This window comes from Staurois parvus, unplaced genomic scaffold, assembly GCF_062004578.1.
Source record: "Staurois parvus isolate SC_StPar_1 unplaced genomic scaffold, SC_StPar_1.0 ptg000371l, whole genome shotgun sequence".
Lineage (NCBI taxonomy): Eukaryota > Metazoa > Chordata > Amphibia > Anura > Ranidae > Staurois > Staurois parvus.
In genome coordinates this window covers 3005762-3027254 of record NW_028318167.1, presented here as the reverse complement: position 1 = coordinate 3027254, position 21493 = coordinate 3005762, and the positions used below count along the sequence as shown (strand labels likewise).

The window sequence follows — 21493 nt, the reverse complement described above, 5'->3', positions numbered from 1 at the left end:
ACATGAAAGCATCAATCTATCCTGCTTTGTATTATTATACAGGATATATATAGCGCCAACAGTTTGCACAGCGCTTTACAAAATGAGGTAGACATTACAGTTACAATACAATTTGGTACAAGAGGAAACAGAGGGCCCTGCTCGTTAGAGCTTACAATCTAGGAGATTTTGTATGAACTGTTCAGGCTGGTGGTGTAATGGTGTAGGGGATATTTTCTTGGCACACTTTGGACCCCTTAGTACCAACTGAGCATTGTTTAAATGCTATGGACTACCTGAGTATTGTTGCTGACCATGGTCATCCATTTATGACTGCAGTTAACCTATCTTCTGATGGCTACTTCCAGCAGGATAATGCACCATGTCACAAAGCTTAAATCATCTCAAACTGGTTTCTTGAACATGGCAATGACTTCACTGTACTCCAATGATCTCCACAGTCACCAGATCTCAATTCAACAGAGCACCTTTGGGATGTGGTGGAATGGGAGATTTGCATCATGGTTGTGCAGCTGACAAATCAGCAGCAACAGCATGATGCTATCATGTCAATATGGACCAAAATCTCAGAGGAATGTTTCCAACACCTTGTTGAATCTATGCCATGAAGAATTAAGAAAGTTCTGAAGACAAAAGGGGATCCAACCCGATACTAGCAAGGTGTACCTGATAAAGTGGCTGGTGAGTGTATATAGAGATCTGATCATCACATTAGAAGCACAGAGTGCTGTGTCCTAGCGAAGGGGTCATTGGTAGTATTCATGACATGACATTTCTTAAACTTTTGTCTTTGTGCTTAGATAAAATATTCTGTCATGCACCCTGGAACTCATGTGTGGCCCCATACAGGACCAACAAACTGCAGACTGCGAATGCACTTAGGACTGGTTATACCAAAGACCGGTTGTAAAATAAGATGTGCCAATGATACTAGGTAAGAGTATAATGTTATATTCACATGCCTTATATTTGTAGTTCTAAGTTTGATCTTTCTATTTTTAAACTTCCTGAAAAACTATGTTGTATTGTCAGTTAAGAATAGGTCATTACAAAAAGAATTTAGCATGAAGAACCGAGCTGTGATAGATGATGCAGCCATCATGGAGCTTGGGAATAGACATCCTAAATTATTCTCATTGAATAGCATTTAATTGCTGCTTTTAGTTTAGTGTATCAAGACTCCAAAAGCTCCCCAGTCCATTTTGGGGTCCCTGTATTGTATCTGTTCAAATATGCATGTCACAGAACAACACACAGTTTCAGGATCTCTCCAAGTTCCTTAAAGTGTTACTAAACCCAGGACCCTGTATTCTGCTCCAGAGCGAAGTAAATTATACTTAAATTTGCAAAGAATACCCAATCACATGCAAGGAAAAAAAAAACAATATTTTTGCTTGCACATGATTGGATGATGAAAGTCAGCAGAGCTTTCCCAGTTACTAAGCTCTGGAGCAACTGCAATTGCAAAGTGCACAGTCTATTTGCCTTTAGTAAATCAAGCCCCTATGGTGACACTTGTAGATTGTTTTTTATTCAGCAGGAATTCCTAAATCAAAGGCAAACTGACAGTTCTTGGTCCCAATAATACTTAGAATTGCAGCATAAAAATGGCTGAGCACCTCTGATCTAGTCTACAAGTATGGTGATACATATGAAAAAAAAAAAGAATTAATTTAATAGGTCATTTTGGAAAGAAAGGAGAATTGTCTTAACATTAGTGCAACATTGCATTGAATTCGCTGCAGTGCTTTTATTTTTTCCCTTGTGTGTACTTTTTTAAACTTTTCCCATATTTTTTCACTTCGAGAAAAAGTATATATTTTTTTATTAGCATACACTGACCCGTAGAATGGTGAGATGTCTTGCCATTCAATAGCATATCTAAATATTTCTGATTCCTTCCATGCTATCATCTAATCTTTTAGTTTTGTGGTATTGCAATAGTAAACTTCCTGCTGCTTTGTTTTTTTTTATTTCAGGCATATATATATATATATATATATATATATATATATAGTAGTTTTTGTTTAGGTTTTTTTTCAGTTTTAAGCAGAATACTGTATGTGACGGTTGCAGAATTTGTTTTTTTATGCCAGCAAAAAAAAGGGCAATTTTCTACCACTTGGTAGATAGATCTAGATAGATAGCTAGCATTACTCATACTTGATATAGTAATTATTGCTTCTCAGTGCCACAAGGAGGATATCCAACACACATAGAGATTCTTACTTTATAAATGGAACATTCTGTAATTTTTATGGTCACCATAGCATTTAAACCTCCATCCTAAGGGCAGTCCCACAAGTGTAATTTTAACACTTTAAATAAGTTGTCATCACAGCATGCTAATTGATTGCTTGAGTTAGAGACTCCTGCATGCATTTACACAGTATATATATATATATATATATATATATATATATATATATGTGTGTGTGTGTGTGTATATATAACGCACACACACACTAACACCTTAGCAGTTCCTCTCACTTTAACTAAGGGGCCAAGCCCAACCCCTGAAAAACAACAGTAATCCCCCCGCCACCAAACTTTATACTTGGCACAATGCAGTCAGGCAAGTACCGTTCTCCTGGCAACCGCCAAACCCAGACACGTCCATTTGATTGCCAGACAGAGAAGCGTGATTCATCACTCCAGAGAACACGTCTCCACTGCTCTAGAGTCCAGTGGCAGCGTGGTTTACACCACTGCATCCGACACTTTGCATTGCACTCTGTGATGTGAGGCTTGGATGCAGCTGCTCGGCTACGGAAACCCATTCCATGAAGCTCTCTACGCATTGTTGTTGTGCTAATCTGAAGGCCACATGAAGTTTGGAGGTCTTTAGCTATTGACTCTGCAGACAGTTGGCGACTTCTGCGCACTGTGCACTTCAGCATGCGCTGGCCCCGCTCTGTCATTTTATGTGACCTACAACTTCGTGGCTGAGTTGCTGTTCCTAGTTTGTTTTAATACCACTAACAGCTGACCATGGAATATTTAGTAGCAAGGAAATTTCACGGATAGACTTATTGCACAGGTGGCAACCTATCACTGTACCACGCTTGAATTCACTGAGCTTATGAGAGCGATCCATTCTTTCACAAATGTTTGTAGAAGCAGTCTGCATGCCATGTGCTTCATATTATAAATGGAGGTGATTGGAACACCTGAATCCAATGATTTGAGGGCAACCAACACACTGTGTGTCTACGAGGTGTAGAAGAAACCATACACAATGAAATCAGCTCTGGTTTTTCCTACAGCATATGGGTTGAGCAAGCTTTAAGGAAATGTTTTCATATGATATTGTTATTTTACAGGAGTTGGGCAGAAGGGAATGTGCTGATTTTTGACGACTCTTTCGAACATGAGGTGTGGCAAGAAGCGGACTCCTATCGGTTAATATTTATTGTGGACGTTTGGCACCCAGAGCTTACACAACATCAAAGGAAGACTCTGCCTGCCATTTAAATGTGATGTGAATGGATTTAAAGAGCATAATCAGATGAAGGAAATTTGTAAAGCACTAAACACACCCTGATATCACTGTTACACATGTACAGTGTGGGTATTCCTGATATTTCTTGTATATACAACATCATTTTTGTGCCAGATTTCTGTTGGTGATGGTTTATAGTACAGTTTCTTTGAATTTATGTTCACTTATACTACTATTCTGAAAAAGGTAAACCACTATTAATTGTTCTGTAATACTTTTTTAAAACCTGCCTCAATGTACTGAACTATCAGCACTGTATTCTCTTTCAAACATCACTATGTACTGAGCAAACATTTTTATATACTGAACAAATTGTACTATATGGGTTAAATATGAAGAAAGTCCTGGTTGTACAGCTGCTACTTTGTTTATTTGAATAAACCTGGAACTGAACTGTATATTTTCACTAGATGGGCGCGAAAGCGGTTCTATTGGTGTTGGGTGAATGCTGTTAAAGTGCCTGCTGGCTGGATGGAAATCTATCTGAAGATCACCTTGCTGGATTTTTCTCCACCCTTGCTATGGCCTTCTTTTCTAGCCCATTGGGCTTCAGGCCACGTGTGGTATCTAAGTTTGGTTTTCTACATTTTGTAGTAAGTAATATTGAAATTTTCCATTGAGAAATTGTGGCTCAATTGCAAAAAAAATGCTTGTGTCTCTTTTACACAATAGAGTCAGCCATTGTGTAAGTTGCCACTTTGAGCCTACATTTTATCCCCCTTGCTCTTATTTAGCACATACACTTCCCTAGCTGCACGTATTATAATTCTAATAAAATAATTCACTAGACATACAGTATGTACTCCATAATTCCTTCATTCCTTTTGAAAGAACTGGTGTTCTACACTGTTGCGGAAATAGATTTAGTGACCTGCAATACACTATAATCTTTAAAGAAGAGATCATGCCAGAAGATGAAAAAGTTTGTGCACATCACATATGATCCCATTTAAATCTATGCAGGGACTTTCAAATAAAATGGCATTTTTTAGTGCTGGCTGTAGCTGCACCCCAAGCTAAAGCCCAAATTATGGGCATTCCTCTGGGGTGTTACAGCCAGCATTGAGCCACCGCCCTACAGTGTACACAGATCCCACACAAACCCATTCCCTTCTCTGAAAGCTGCCAAAAGAAAAGGGGAAGTCTGAAGCGCTGCTCTCTGATAATAAAACCCTGTGCCTCTACTTCAGTCTTCCTTTTTACTGCAAAGAAAGATTACAGACCAAAGAATCTGCTAACCTTGACCCCTTTTAGATTGGAGAAGAAACAGTACAGCTGTAACTTTTAGCAACTTTGTGCTCTTCACAAAGACACTAGCCCGCAACAATCCACACCAGCTACTTCACTAGTCTAGTCTACTGTAATAACTGGTGTAGGTTATTGTGGGCTTGTGTTTTTGCGAATTACTGCTCTGCTCTCCGGTGTGGTAATTCAGAGTCCTCATGCACATGGGACGTTTTGATAACACTGGTAATGTTAGCTGTGTAAAATCATGTTAAAAACATGAGTTTTTCAGCTTTTTTTGTGGTTTTGCATTAGCGTTTAGCGGAGTTTTTCGTGTTTGCATTTTTAGCATTTTTTTTTACCAAAAAAAAAAAAAAATTGGAGGGGGGGGGGGGTCAAAAAAAGTCCAAAAATGCCAGTTTGCAGTGTTTTACTGCGTTTTTCAACGTTAGAGCTTTTTTACAGCTAAAAAACTCCACTAAAAACCCACTAGTACTGGGTTTTTTATTCCATCCAAAAAACGTCCCAGCCAAAAAACGTTGATTACAGTCTATGTGTGCGTGGGCACATAGGATAACATGCTGGGGGGTTTACTAGCTGTAGAAAAAAACGTCAACAGCCAAAAACATCAAGTGTGCATGAGGACTAAATCTGTACTGTTTCCTCTGATCCAAAACAGGTTGCAGCTTGTGGGTAGGCACTTTGGTCTGTAATCATTAGCTTTCTTTGCAGTTAAAACAATATTATTATTATACAGTATTTATATAGCGCTAAAAGGTTTGCTCAGCGCTGTACATTATAGTGGGGGACTGTACATGAGACAAACAGTAACAATACAATACACGAGGGGGTCAAGGGCCCTGCTCTTTCGAGCTTACAATCTAGGATTGAAGTAGAGGCATACAGCTTTACTATTACACTGCAGATTTCCCCTTGTTGTCTGGCAGCTTTTAGGGGGCAAAGGGGTGGGGTTGTGCAGGCTCTGTGTACACCCCTCTCCTCTGCACTGTCAGTCAGAGCTCTGTTGCCTTCATTCAGCATTGCCAAATAGGAGTTTCAGAAAGGGGGAGATGCTCAGGAACCCCTGCACAATTTTGAATGAGACCCAGTACAATGTGCACCGATTCCCCTGGAAAGGTTTAACAAGCATTTTCATCTTTTAGCGAGACTTCTTTAAGTTACATCAAGACCACCGTGTTTAGGCAGGTAAACTTCTAGCCATATTTTCCTGCACCTTTGCTATATGGCCCTTACCTTGAAAGTTCATATACTGACATAAATATCTATGACAATTAGGAAAATGTCTTTTTACAATTGTGAAAGTACAGCAGAATATTTGACAGAGTTTTATCATTGTCCTTTACATTTCTGCAGTTTTTTGCTCTTCATTTTCTTTAAAATGTAAATTGAAATTCATCCATTCTCCCAGCTACAGAGAATTCTGAGAAGTGATTATAAGCCATACCAGGGTCAGTGGATTATCAGCGCATTTAATACCTGGACTGACCTAAAGCTACCTCATAGTCATTCACACAACCACCTGATGCTACTTTTGACTACAGTTAATATAATTGCCTTTAAATGATGAAACCAAGTTGGCATTAAGGATGCATGTGAAATAAAAAGTTTCACATTTTTTAACCTTTTTCGGCTTAAATGGCAACTTTTATACATCGTCTACTTTAGAGTGTAAAAGTTGCATGTAAAATATTTTTGCTTTCATTTCCTTGTTCCTTTTGCAACTTGTCCCCCAATCTTCCTGAGAATAAGCGGCTTTCTCGTGGACCTCTGTGGGACTGATTTACAGTGGCTGAAAGCTGGAGCAAAAATGGGACAGTATCTTACAGCAGCCAGTCATGTTTCATTGTTTGCTTCAAATTCTTGTCCTGGGTAAATGCTGCAGTTTTCTTTGCTCTGTCTTTGCTTGTGTTCCCCAAGGCAGAGAAAGACAGGCACCCTAACTGACAGTACCTGGAAGTCTCACTAACCAGATGGATTGGAAACAAGGATATTAGGTTGGGTGTAATGTACACAATACAATCTTCTAAACCCCAACCCACTAAACTTTGTCATCAATATCTGTGCCTATCCTTATGAACTTTATAGAAATCAGTTTTTGAGTGTTTTTCCTTATTACTGTATTAGATATTAAGCAGTCCATCACTTCTCGGCCTTTTGGCTAAGATCAAGTGTAGATATTAAGCATTCCAACATATCATGATGTTTCCATGCCATTTCTTAATAGTATGTTTAGCATTTGATTATGTTTTTAGCTGTTACAGCCAAGTTAGATGAGTAAATAGATGTGCAATCCTCTGTAAACATGTTGCTCTTCATTAAATATCCTTGTGCCTTATGCAGCCACTTACATATAATTAGGTATTGCTTTGGTTTAATGTTTGACATACAGTTTATGTTTATGTATCCTAATGACTCATTATAAATATGTATGGGATGCTTTTTCTAGCAGATCTTTTTGTTCATGATTTTTTCAAGTGAGGTGGTTCACACATTAGAATTTGTTTTGATACAGTATTTTTTGTGTTTATATTCCCAAACCTAAAATACATTTTGAAATATACTCCCATACTCTTCCCTATTCCAGCCAACAACAGTTGTACATCTAAAACACAGTCAGAAACCCTTAGGTGCTTAAATGATGGCATAGGCATGGTCAGAAACCCTTAGGTAGCCATATGATGGCATTAGTTGGGTAATTCCACAAGTAAGATACTATCAGTTTGCTTAAGTTACATAGTTAATCTGGTTGAAAAAAGACACAAGGCCATCCAGTTCAACCAACAAAGTGGCACCCATTATTGTATTATGACTACAATACAGGCATGGGTTTGCAGTTGGGGCAGAAAACAGCCAAAAGTTAAGCAGGAGGGTGCAGTTTTCCTATTCTGAACAAATATTTCTGCTGGCCTGATTAATATGCATGTGATTAATTCCCATTTCTGGTTCTGAGCCCAAACATGCAGTGATATGAGGCCTAATTAAGCACTAATTAGTATAACGTTTTCTAAGTGCTTTCTCTGCTTAATTAGGTAAATTTAGATGTTATTAAAGCACATTGCCATTACTTTTGCTGTATTGCATTGATATTTGATAGCATTTGAAGTGCTGTTACAGATGTAGTTAGTTTAGAGTCCTTTCATCATGTTTTTGCTTTAAATCAAAGTTAATTACTCCTGTAAAAATAATTTTCTATATTAATACCTAGACAATTGAATGTCTGCTTGAGAGATCTCTAACACACAGTAATGTCAGTGCTTTCTAATTAATATATATCAAGCACCAGGTTATTTTATGTCAGCTGTCAGACTGCATGATCCTTCCTAACGAATAGTTCATAAGTGGGGTTTTATATAAAGATATTTTATGTAACACCTAATAGATTATTGCAACAGGAAATGTCAGTCAATAAAATAGACAAGAAAAAATGAAAGAAGAAATATAAGTACATGTTGAGTAAGCATTTTGTATAACGCATACAGTGCAAAAACTTTGTTGCTGGCTGACCATTGCAAATTCCAAAGCGTAGATAAGGTAGGTTATACTTCAGCATGAATTTTTTTGTAAATGTGAGAAAGGGTCTAAAGTAGGGATAAGGAAAATTAAGCATTTTATCATTTCCCCATGGAGTAGATGACATGAATGTGGTTTTCAAGGGTTTTAAATGGATTATGGAAGATGCTTTAAATTATCCTGGATGGATGTGCTCTTGTGCCTAAAAGGCTTTTTAATAAATCTGTCGCAGCTATGCTTGGTAGCCAATCAACTTCCAACTTCAGCTTGTTCAAATGAGCTTTGACAAAAAAAATGGAAGCTGATTGGTTTCTATGCAGAGCTGCACAAGATTTTGTACTCTCCAGTTTTAGCAAACCAACCCCATTACTGGACTAAACTGCTGCTGCATTAGTAATATGTTATATGTTACACTCTGAGTACGGGCGTACCATGTAACATGTTACTAAAGGTGAACTTACTGTATCCATTAGTGTACTGATGCCATGTTAGTTATTCTAGTGATTTTTTTCAGCTTTATTCACAGGACAAATATTTTGTTTCCTAAATAAATGTCTACAGTTTTCTATATTTTACTTCTTTTGTAAAAGTGTTATTCTATTTTGAAATAGAAAACTTTTTGATCCTTTAGCACTAAACGTGCGGGCTGGATTGTCAAGTTCTATTTTATCACAGATGTACTGAAGCTTGTAAATCGACTTTCAGAAAAACATCAAAATTTTCTTTGCTCCCTTTTTTTGTTTGATGACTTGACTAGAATACATTATCAATGAATGCAGAACAGAGTTTTTTGGAGGGGTTTTCTTTGTGTGTAGGCTTTTTAATGTGTGTGCCATCACACAATAAATGCACTTTTGTAAATAAACTGTTTTTGACTAGATTCCTTTTGTTTCTGGGAATTAACAGGCCAAATTATATATCCTGCTGTAAAAGCAGGATATACCATTTGCCAAAGGCATCTCTACATACTAATGTAAAGGTATAAGGACAAATAGATGCAGCGACAGTTTTACAGAAAAGTTACTTTTCAAGTCTAGAGAAAAGAATTAGAAATAAAAATGGTCAAAGGTGATCAAATAAGACGTTTAATAAATGGGTCCCAGAGGGAAAGAATTATGAAAATTTCCACCAATGTTTTCTGTTTTTTCCTGACCGGTAGCTAGATTCAGAACCCAATCTAATTTTATATTACAAACATCATACAGTAAATTGCTAGTACCCCTTTATTGATTGGAGTTTTATTTTTTTTCTGGTAATATTTGTGTTTTGCCCATGTTTACAACACAGCTTGTGATGATGTGAAGTAGATTTTATATCTGGGCTAAAATAATGTGAAGTTTTGTGTGTATAATAATGCCACCGTAAATAGTTTGTAAAAGGGATTTATAAGAAAACCTGTAGATTGGACTCCATTGTATTGTAATACAGGAGACCCTCTCAGCATTACTTGGGACAGAATTTTCAGTTACAGATATATCTCACATAGCAGTGCAGCCACTAAAAATGTAGAAGCATTGTATTTCAAAATGCGAACACAAGTCTACCAAGTGATGTCAATTGTGCCATCACACAGGGTCCAGCTGTTGCTTATAAAGAGGGCAGTGAACGGTGGGATCCCCTCGTGTTACTAAATGTAGGGACCTAAAAAAAGACAATTTTGTTTATTCGTTGAAACCAAAATATAAAGACTCAGCTTGAATACTAATGCACAACTTACAAGACCCGTTACATAAATGTATATCTGAGAGAAACAGTTGTATATTATTAAAATGTAACAGCATCTTTGGTACATTTATGTAGTAGTCCTCCTCCTTACCAGTCTTATATTTACATCATGATTCAGCTATAAATCATTGATTAGCTGGTAGACCATCTTACCTAAATCCTCCCACCGTAATGTATAGCATATGCACTTCCATTCATTGCTATGAAGCGTTAGGCCATAGTAGGTACACTTTAAGACCATCCACCTGTCATCACATTCATAAACAATGCAGGAATCCATGTAAAGTGAACTTATACATAACATAATAAAATTAGTTGCTGAATTGAATCAGTAGCATTCTGCATAGTTACCAAATTTAGAATTTTCAACGAGTAAGACATTTTTATGGTTTAAACTCCTTTATCCATAGGAGTGCAATAATGGCTCAAATAATTTGGAAAAATAAACTAGCAAGGACAAACCGCGTCAAGCCTCAAAGTCTCAGTATTACGAGACAAAGACTTATAGACATTTTAACCTGTCTGGTGGAGGGCCTGTGAGATTTTTGGGTAACCTTACAAAATTTTAATTTCTCACCCTATACTGGAAAACATCAAGTGGTGGGTTAAGGGTATTGGAACCCTGATGTTTGGTTTAATGATGTCATCCAACAGTATGATGATGGTGTGACTTGTAGTCAATGTGAATAGTAGGCTGACCACTTCTGCACATTAATTGATTTCTGTAATTGTCTTGGATTGTGTTTGAATTAGGTAAATTTAGAACTGAAGTGCCACACCATAAAATTCAACTCCAAAAGATAGTTTTTTCCAAACGTAATGTGTATAAATATATCTTTTTGGGAGGCATACCCTAACCCCTCCATCATTGTTGAAAAACAACATATAAAATAAAAAAAAACACTATTAAATGTTTATTAAAAAACATCAAAGTTAGGATATGGAGTTTAGTAATGCAAATATATTTTTTGTACTATAAATCTAAAATTGGTACAGGCATTTTTAAGATGAATTGAAAATTGAGGAATGCATCCAGGAGAAAAGTAAGACATTTTGATTCAAAGGATAAGTTCACCTTTGGGAAATGTTACATGTTCCACCCATGGGTGCAATTCTTTTCAGGCCCGTAATAAAAAGCAAATAATAAATGTACATTTGTTTACCTGCAAAAAGATGTTCATTTATTATTTTGAACATATGCTTTAAACTTCATCAGTAATCTTATGGAGCAGGGGTACTGAATTAAAATTCACAGAGGTCCGGTTGGTAACATTTTCTTTCTTTCTGCAGAGATCCAAAACTAATTTTTCTTCTATTACTCAGGTTTTTCACATTACAGCCCCCTTTGCATTAATGCCCTCAGTCCCCCCTTTCCCATCACAGCCCCCCCGTACATCACAACTCCCTTTCACATTAGAGCCCCCCAACATTATAGCTCCACTTCCATCACAGCCCTCCTTCACATCACAGTTTTTCCTTGACATCACAGTCCCCCTTGCAATCACAATCCCCCACATCACAGCTCCCCCTCTCCTGACATCCCAGACCCTTCATATCACAGCTCCCTCCTCTCACATCACAGCCCCTCATATCACAGTTCCCCCATATAACAGCTCTCCTCACATCACAGCCCCCCATAGCACAGCTATCCTCACATCACAGCCCCTAAGTATTATAGCTCCCCCCTCTCAAATTACAACTCCCTCCTATCATAGCCCCCCATTTCACAGCTCCTCCTCCTCACAACACAGCCCCCCATATCACAGCTCCCTCCTCTTGCAGCCCCCCCCATATCACAGCTCCCTCCTCTTGCAGCCCCCCCCATATCACAGCTCCCTCCTCTTGCAGCCCCCCCATATCACAGCTCCCCCCTCTCACTTCTTAGTCCCCCATATCATAGCTCCCCACTTTCACTTCTCAGTCCCCCATATCACAGCTCCCTCCCTCACTTCTCAGTCCCCCATATCACAGCTCCCCCCTCTCACTTCACAGCCCCCCATATCACAGCTTCCCCCTCACTTCACAGCCTTCCATATCAAAGCTCCCTCTCTAACAGCACCCCCATATCACAGCTTCCCCCTCTCACAGCCCCCCACATCACAGCTCCCCCATATCACAGTTCCCCAATCTCAGCCCCCCATATCACAGATCCCCCCTCTGATATCACAGCCCTCTCTGCTTCATAATCTTCCCCATACCTTAACACTTTGGGGAGGGCGGAAGGAATGGCGGGGTGGACTCTTGTTCTGTATGTACTCATCTGCTGCCATCGTCGCCGCTGCTGTTGAAATCACAGCAGAGAAGAGGGTGGGAGGATTGAAAGGAAGGACTCCTCTTCTGAATGTACTGGCTTGCTGCCCTCACTGCTGAACTCGGAGGAGGGCAGGAGGAATGGAAGGACAGACTCCTCTTCTGAATGTACGGCCGCTGCTGAACTCAGAGCAGGGAGGAGAACGGGAGGCATAGAAGGTTTCCACTGAGGGTGGGAGATGCTCAACTCTTCCTGGTAAAAAGTGTTTTCTGCCCTCCTCCCTGCTGAGTTCAGTGGCGGCAAGCTGGTACAATCAGAAGAGAAGTCCGCCTTTCCATTCCTCCTGCCCTCTTCCCTGCTGAAATTCAACAGCAGCAGAGACAATGGCCACGGCAGCAGAGTACATACAGAACAGGAGTCCACCCTGCCGTTCCTCCCAATTACTAACAGCTGCAGCGGCAGGAGGAGAGGAGTCCACTCAGGCTGCTAAGTGGTGTGGCCGCAGACCGGACAGGACTATCACTCGGTCTGTATTCGGTCCACGGTCTGCCATTTAGTGATGCCTGTTATAGAGGCTGGGCAGTGGCTATGAGTTCAGTTGTTTGTACCAATTTTAGATGTATAGTAAAAAACATATGTTTGTTTTTTTGAAAAGAAAAGGTATACCATAATTTGATGTGTATGTTATCTATCATATTATTTTTTTATGTTGTGTTTCTGCCATGTTTAAGAAGGTAGAATATTGTTCACAAAACCCATTAGCTTTTATATGCAATTTATGAATAAACCTATCTTATGAACTTGAATATTGCTGCATGGTGCTTCAATCCTAGAGATACCTGTACTAGAAAATGGACAGGCTTGATCCATGTCATTGTCCCAACACCTGGATAGAGTATGTGTATAATGGGGGCAGAGAACAGAGATGGGCTGTTAGAAATATAACTGAGCAACAATTTGCCTAATTTAAAATGTAGATTCATGGAAAGCAAGTACCAGAGGTGATGGAGCAGAGAATGCCCAACTTTTCACTGTTTAGATTTTGATAAGAATTCAGACCTCAAGATAAAGCTGCCTATTTTGTACTTGTTTCAGAGTTTTTGATATTTTTGTAATGAATGTTTTGATATCATACTTGTGCTTTGTAGACACATTGTTTAATTATTTTAAGAAGACCTTGCTCTTTTTGAAATAAATTCTGTTACTAAATAAACCCTGATTTGTGTGTCTGTTTTTCATGCATGTAATCTATACTTACATAATTGTTGTGGGTCAACCACAGAATGAAAATGCTGCGATGAGTCTGTCCTGTTTTAGTAAAGCGAGATAATGTATCACAGTAGGCCTGTGTTGATGGCATTGGGCTGGTATCAATGGGTAAAAGCAGATTGGTTTTAACATCAGTTCAAGATGCACAATAGGAAAAACAAAAGAAGGCACACCAGCCTATACATTATCCAAAGCATTATGTATTCAAAATAAAAATAGGTAATTATACGTACTGTATGGGCAGCACAGTGGCTAAATGGTTAGCACTTTCACCTGGCAGTACTAGGGTCGTTGGTTCGAATCCCAGCCACGGCACCACCTGCCTGGAGTTTGCATGTTCTCCCTGTATCTGCGTGGGTTTCCTCCGGGTGCTCCGGTTTCCTCCCACACTCCAAAGACATGCTGCTAGGTTAATTGGCTCCTGTCTAAATTGTCCCTAGTATGTATGTGTATGTATGAATGTGAGTTAGGGACCTTAGATTGTACACCCCTTTAGGGTTAGGGACTGATGTGAATGTACAATATAAATGTAAAGCACTGCGTAAATTGACGGCCCTATATAAGTACCTGAAATAAATACTTACAAATGTGAACATATAAAAGGCTCATCTTTAAACACTAGGAAAGACCTCAATCAGAACCACTGTATTTACCCCAGGTCTGCTCAGATGACATTCAACAAGCTTAATCTGCGGACATTGACGTGTTTCAATGGTGTCCCCTCTTCCACAGAGCTCATTCACTAAGAACATTCAGAGTTAATTGTCAGGTTCATTTGACCTGCTTCAAGCTGCTTTTGCATTCCCGTAGATTTGTATAGGTCAAGAAGAAGCTCTGACTCATTCAAAGGCATAAACTCTGAAATCCCTGTGGTACATTTGTTTTGTAATTTATTTATATTGTCCTTCCCTATTACCAAGTACAAAATAAATTGGCCAGCCATTGCCAACCACAAAAAATTCTGTATATTTTGTTATAAAAATTCAAGCAAAAACAAATGCTCTAGCATAGATTTTATTTTAGTGATGAAGAACATTGTGCAAAAGAAAACAAAAAAACAAAGTCTTTGGCACTTGAATTAAGTGTATTCTGCTGCCATCCACACACCGTAACCTTCATTCCATAGAGTTGTGGTTACATTTTAAATATAGAATGTTAAGATGCATTATATGCTTTGCCAGCTCTGTTAAAACATCTGCAATTAAACAACAGATGGGGTATAATCAAATGTGAGCTGTTGAGAGATCTGATTACTGTCACCACGTATTAGTACCAGTAAAATTAAAGAAACATGAAATATTCAGTGGCTGAAAAGAGCTCATTTTTAATAAATGAATACTCTGGTATACCAGATATTACGGGATTATGCCAGATGAGGATTGTTTTACTGCATTCTACACACTACACAATGAAATCAGGTAAATGTGCATGTTTGTGCTATTGGAGGAGAGGTATACTGCACATACAGTACATCCCCAAAACTGGCCTATCTCAAAGAAAACCTAGTGACCACCCAGGAAAATCCCATTTGGCTAAATTATGCAGGCCATAGATGATGTATTTTTTTCATTCAATCAACGGGTTGAATGAAAAAATAAAAATGGTTCAGTAGGTCATGTGCTGCTGGTAGGCTACTATTAAAGTAAACTTGTTGCTTTGCCCTTCTTTTTAAGGGTACAAAATGAAAAATACATGTACAGGGTATTCTGATGAAAGAAATTACTATTAATAAAGAACTGAAATAAGGAGATAGCATATTTACTGCTCTTTTTAACTTCATCTTGCAGTATGTAAGGATAACCTATAACCCTAATATACCAGGAAGAAATTGGGACTTTCTAATAAATAAGGTGAACAAACTAGTAAGGAAAACTGGGGTTGATTTAGTAAAACTGGAGAGTGCAAAATCTGGTGCAGCTGTGCATGGTAGCCAATCAGCTTCTGACTTCAGCTTGTTCATTTAAAGGATAAGTTCCCCTTTGGGGACATGTTGCATGTTCCAACCATTTTTAGGGTGTAACATGTTTCCGATTCTGCAGCCACTGCCCGACTTCCCCCCCTCCCTGTGACAGCAGTACGGGGAGAAGTTCCCCGCACTAGCTGTCACTTTTTAAAAACAGCGCGCCCATGCGGGGCTCTGTGCACACGGCCACGTCATTCATTTACAGTATTCGATGAATGAATAGACAAGTCCCAACAGCCTTAGCGGCTGTATGCTTGTAGTTCTCCATGAACTACCATGGTAATGTGAGCGCTGTGGTAGTTCATTGAGTCTTCCTATCAGAAGTATCGGCTTGCCTGTATGGGATGAACGAGCAAACTGATACACTGAAAGTTTACAGGAGACTTGCATGGCATCAGCAATCTTCTGATCGCTGGTACAATGCTTTACAGGCACCTACTACAAAAAATAATGCATGCATATTTTTTTGCCTGCAAGAACAAATGTGCATTTATTTTTTTTTGCAGAAAGGTGAACTTAGCCTTTAAGCTTTGACAATAAGGCTTGGTTTACACCTATGCAGTTTGCTTTTTATCCATTTCTGCAGTGCTTTCTGTGGTGAGTTTAGCATTGGATGTGTTTTTTATGTGCTTTGCTTTTTTTATGCTTTATTTTTGGCCAGTTTGTTGTTAAGCAGATTGAAAATGCAAAACACGTCAAAAACACACTGCATGCTTTTCTGCAGCGTCTCCATTGAAGTCCCTGACCCTTTACAAAAACACAGCAGCTGAAAAAAATCATAGATGTGAATGTGCCCCATAGGAAACCACGTTATATGGACTGTAGTGTGTTTCTGAAAAAAGCACCAAAAACAGGTGCGAACCAGGCCTAAAACCTGGAAGCTTGCTTGGTTTCTATGCAGAGCTGCACTAGATTTTGCACTCTCCAGTTTTATTAAATCAACCCCACTGAGTACATGGCTATGTCAAGGAAAAAGAAGGAACTGAAAAATGTAGAGAGAATCTATTTTGAAACTTATCGTTACATATTCACAATGACCTGAGTACTAGTGAACTTTCAATGAAGAAACTGGGTGAAAAATTATCAGCTGAACAGCAGCTACATCCAATCAAATGCAATCACTGTTAAGGAAGACACCTGCTTGAGTCAACTGTCAGAATACAATAGCCCACAGTGACAGATGTGTCCATCCAAGCTGTTTAGCGTGGATGGATAATCTACACTGCTCCAAAAAATTAAAGGAACACTTTTTAATTAGAGTATAGCATGAGGTCAATTAAACTCCTAGGATATTGAACTGGTCAGTTAAGTAGCAGAAGGAGTTCTTAATCAGTTTCAGCTGCTTTGGTGTTAATGACATTAACAACACGTGCACTAGATGGGCAACAATGAGACAACCCTCAAAACAGGAAAGGTTTTACAGGTGGAGGCCACTGACATTTATTTCCCTACTCATCTTTTCTGACTGTTTTTCACTAGCTTTGTATTTGGTTAGGGTCAGTGTCACTACTGGTAGCATGAGATGATACCTAGCCCTACAGAGGTTGCACAGGCAGTCCAACTCCTCCAGGATAGCACATCAATACGTGCCATTGCCAGAAGGTTTGCTGTGTCTTCCAGCACAGTCATAAGAGCATGGAGGAGATTCCAGGAGACAGGCAGTTACTCTAGGAGAGCTGGACAGGGCCATAGAAAGTCCTTGACCCATCAGCAGGACCAGTATCTGCTCCTTTGTGCAAGGAGGAACAGGATCAGCATTGCCAGATCCCTACAAAATGACCTCCAGCAGGCCACTGGTGTGAATGTCTCTGACCAAACAATCAGAAACAGACTTCATGAGGGTGGCCTGAGGGCCCGACATCCTCTAGTAGGCCCTGTGCTCACTGCCCGACACCGTAGATCTCGATTGGCATTTGCCATTGAACACCAGAATTGGCAAGTCCGCCACTGGTGCCCTGTGCTTTTCACAGATGATAGCAGGTTCACTCTTGAGCACATGTGACAGACAGAATGTTATGCTGCCTGTAACATCGTTCAGCATGATTGATTTGGTGGTGGGTCAGTGATGGTCTGGGGAGGCACATCCATGGAGGGATGTACAGACCTCTACAAGCTAGACAATGGCACCCTGACTGCCATTAGGTATTGGGATGAAATCCTTGGACCATTGTAAGACCCTATGCTGGTGCACTGGGTCCTGGGTTCCTCCTGGTATGCGACAATACCCGACCTCATGTGGCGAGAGTATGCAGGCATACACCATTTGTTGTCTGTTTAGGAGGATGCCCCAATTTTGTCAGTCATGCATACAAGCATGTGGGGACCATAAAAAATAATGAGAACCATTTTGAGTTGCTGCAATGAAATTTCAGCAAAATGTATTAGCCTGCTGCATCATTTTTTCACTTTCATTTTCGGGGTGTCTTTAAATTCAGTCCTCTGATGAAACTGAAAATTATCAACCTACAAACGATGGGGCATCCTTACGATTCTAACACATTAACCAGTCCATATCAGTATAGATATATCGGGCAGCACAGTGGCTAAATGGTTAGCACTTCTTCCTGGCAGTACTAGGGTTGTTGGTTCAAATCCTAACCACAGCACCACCTGCCTGGAGTTTGCATGTTCTGCCTGTGTGGGTTTCCTCCAGGTACTCTGGTTTCCTCCCACACTCCAAAGACATGCTGGTAGGTTAATTGGATCCTGTCTAAATTGTCCCTAGTATGTGTATGTGAGTGAATGTGAGTTAGGGACCTTAGACTGTACGCCCCTTGAGGGTTAGGGACTGATGTGAATGTAAATATATATGTAAAGCGCTGCGTAAATTGACGGTGCTATATAAGTATTTGTAATAATAATATCCAGCATGATATTTTCCCCACTGAGATCTGATGTGTTTTCAAAGTGTTCCCTTGATTTTTTGAGAAGTGTATATGTGAATGGCTAGCCTTAAGTGGTACTTTGTATGTTAATGCAAAAATAAAAGCACCACATTGTCCCCTAATTGCATATTGGATGTTATCAGTATCAGATCACAGTCCTCTGTATAAACCTGTTGCCAGGAAACCCCTAGAAAGGAAAGAATGGGAACATGTAACAAATATATAATGGGGGTTTCTCAAATTTGTCTTCAAAAGTGAAAGTACACTTTAAAAACTAAAGTTAACATAGATAGTAAGTTGTTCAAAGTCATTCTGAGATTTAAAACAGCACTAAAAGAAGAATAGTGAAGTCAGCGTATAGTATGGAAGCATACAGGTGAAACTTGAAAAATTAGAATATCGTGCAAAAGTTCATTTATTTCAGTAATGCAACTTAAAAGGTGAAACTAATATATGAGATAGACTCATTACATGCAAATCAAGATAGTTCAAGCCGTGATTTGTCATAATTGTGATGATTATGGCTTACAGCTCATGAAAACGCCAAATCCACAATCTCAGAAAATTAGAATATTACATGCAATCAATAAAACAAGGATTGTACATAGAACAATATCGGACCTCTGAAAAGTATAAGCATGCATATGTACTCAGTACTTGATTTGGGCCCCTTTTGCAGCAATTACTGCCTCAATGCGGCATGACATGGAAGCTATCAGCCTGTGGCACTGCTGAGGTGTTATGGAAGACCAGAATGCTTCAATAGCGGCCTTCAGCTCTTCTGCATTGTTTGGTCTCATGAGTCTCATCTTTCTCTTGGCAATGCCCCATAGATTCTCTATGGGGTTCAGGTCAGGCGAGTTTGCTGGCCAATCAAGCACAGTAATCCCATGGTCATTGAACCAGGTTTTGGTGCTTTTGGCAGTGTGGGCAGGTGCCAAGTCCTGCTGGAAAATGAAGTCAGCATCCCCATAAAGCTTGTCTGCGGAAGGAAGCATGAAGTGCCCCAAAATCTCCTGGTAGACGGCTGCATTGACCCTGGACTTAATGAAGCACAGTGGACCAACACCAGCAGATGACATGGCTCCCCAAATCAACACAAACTGTGGAAACTTCACACTGGACTTCAAGCATCTTGCAGTGTGTGCCTCTCCATTCTTCCTCCATACTCTGGGTCCTTGGTTTCCAAATGAAATGCAAAAGTTGCTCTCATCAGGAAAGAGGACTTTGGACCACTGAGCAACAGACCAGATCTGTTTTTCTTTAGCCCAGGTAAGACGCTTCTGACATTGTTTGTTGCTCAGGAGTGGCTTGACAAGAGGAATACGACATTTGAAGCCCATGTCCAGGATCCATCTGTGTGTGGTGGCTCTTGATGCACTGACTTCAGCCTCAATCCACTCCTTGTGAAAGTCCCCAACACTTTTGAATGGCCTTTTCCTGACAATCCTCTCCAGCCTGCGGCCATCCCTGCTGTTTGTGCACCTTTTTCTTCCACACTTTTCCACATAACTTTCTATTAATGTGCTTTGATACAGCACTTTGGGAACATCCAACTTCTTTTGCAATTACCTTTTGAGGCTTTCCCTCCTTATGGAGGGTGTCAATGATGGTTTTCTGCACAACTGTCAGGTCAGCAGTGTTTCCCATGATTGTGATTCCTACTGAACCAGACTGAGAGACCATTTAAAGGCTCAGGAACCCTTTGCAGGTGTTATGGCTTAATTAGCTGATTAGAGTGGGACACTTTGAGCCTAGAATATTGCACCTTTTCACAATATTCTAATTTTCTGAGATTGTAGATTTGGGGTTTTCATGAGCTGTAAGCCATAATCATCACAATTATGACAAATCACGGCTTGAACTATCTTGATTTGCATGTAATGAGTCTATCTCATATATTAGTTTCACCTTTTAAGTTGCATTACTGAAATAAATGAACTTTTGCATGATATTCTAATTTTTCGAGTTTCACCTGTATGTAATAAAAGAATATGGCTGCTCCTATGTATAAATATACTTAATTCCAAATAGTACCCTGAAAAAAGAGTTTTTCATTGCGCTGATCACATTTAAATAAGAAACTGTGAACATACTCTGTCTTTTGAAAAAATGAGTCCTTCTAACATTGAAGTTAAAGGTTTAGACATATAACAGTGAGTTAACGTTAAGCTTAAAATACTTTTCACCTACAATTTTAGTGACCTAACTTGTAATGAAGTATGTCCAATATTGTGCAGGCAGCTGAATTCTGGAGAAATCTTCCATGCAAGGTGTCTGGTCCTCTTCCTGTCTCTGAACTTCCATTGCAGAGGAGATTTATAGGCTTGGGTCTCCAGACTAAACTCTATAGAGGAGGGTCAGGGACCTGCCCCCTCCTCCCTTCTTATTCAATAAGACAAGCTTGTGTATAGTGTTCACTGTATAAAAGATGATCTGTGGATGAGGGAGTTTCTGATGAATGACAGGATTCTCGACCCCTTCACTGATCAACTACATGCAGTGTAGTCTATACACAGGTTAATGGATAATAAGTCAATGAGATGGCAGGAATGGGCAGACTCCCTTCAGGAGCTTCTTCTATTTAGTTCTGTCTGAAGATCTGAACCTATAAACTCCCACGGTGCTGGAAATTCAGTGCCAGGAAGAGGACTGGGCACTCTGCACAAGATATTTCTACAGAATGCAGCTGCTTGCACGATGTGGGACATACTTTTTTACAGGTTGGTAGGGCCACTAATGCTGTGGGGGAACAAAACAGGTAAATATTTAGCTTTAAATTGTTTACAACTATTTATATCCTTCATTAATGCTGTTGTAGGTCCCCTCTATTATACCTTACAGAGTTCAGCAGAGTGGGGGAGCCACAGGGGAAGATCTTGGATACACAGCAAGAAACCAGTGGCAGATTCAGACTAGCCAAATCCACCCATAAGTGAGGATGGACATAAGTCATTTTGTCATGGTTCTAACCCCATGATGTGCAGTATGACTTTTTTCATTGCAGCACTATTTAAAGTGTTACTAAACCCAGGACACTGCATTCACTATATATCAGCTCCCACAGAACACAGAATATGGAAGTGCAATTATTTTAGTAAATAGAAACTAAATACCTTTTCTCATCAGCGTTTAGAGCAGTC

At 39.6% G+C, this 21493-nt stretch overlaps 1 protein-coding gene and 1 pseudogene across 3 annotated transcripts in view; both read left to right on the top strand.

The window, feature by feature from the left end:
* The window catches only part of ASPH (aspartate beta-hydroxylase), a 257770-nt gene extending 244324 nt beyond the window's left edge, over positions 1-13446 (top strand). For all 3 annotated transcript variants that reach the window (XM_089685319.1, XM_089685317.1, XM_089685318.1), the window contains 2 exons: positions 801-934; positions 3324-13446. In XM_089685319.1, coding sequence (XP_089541445.1) covers positions 801-934; positions 3324-3474 — 285 coding nt within the window. In that variant the 3' untranslated portion in view covers positions 3475-13446. The remainder of the gene's footprint in view (positions 1-800; positions 935-3323) is intronic.
* Positions 6886-7060, top strand: LOC149456186 (U2 spliceosomal RNA; annotated as a pseudogene).
* Positions 13447-21493: the final 8047 nt, after the last annotated feature.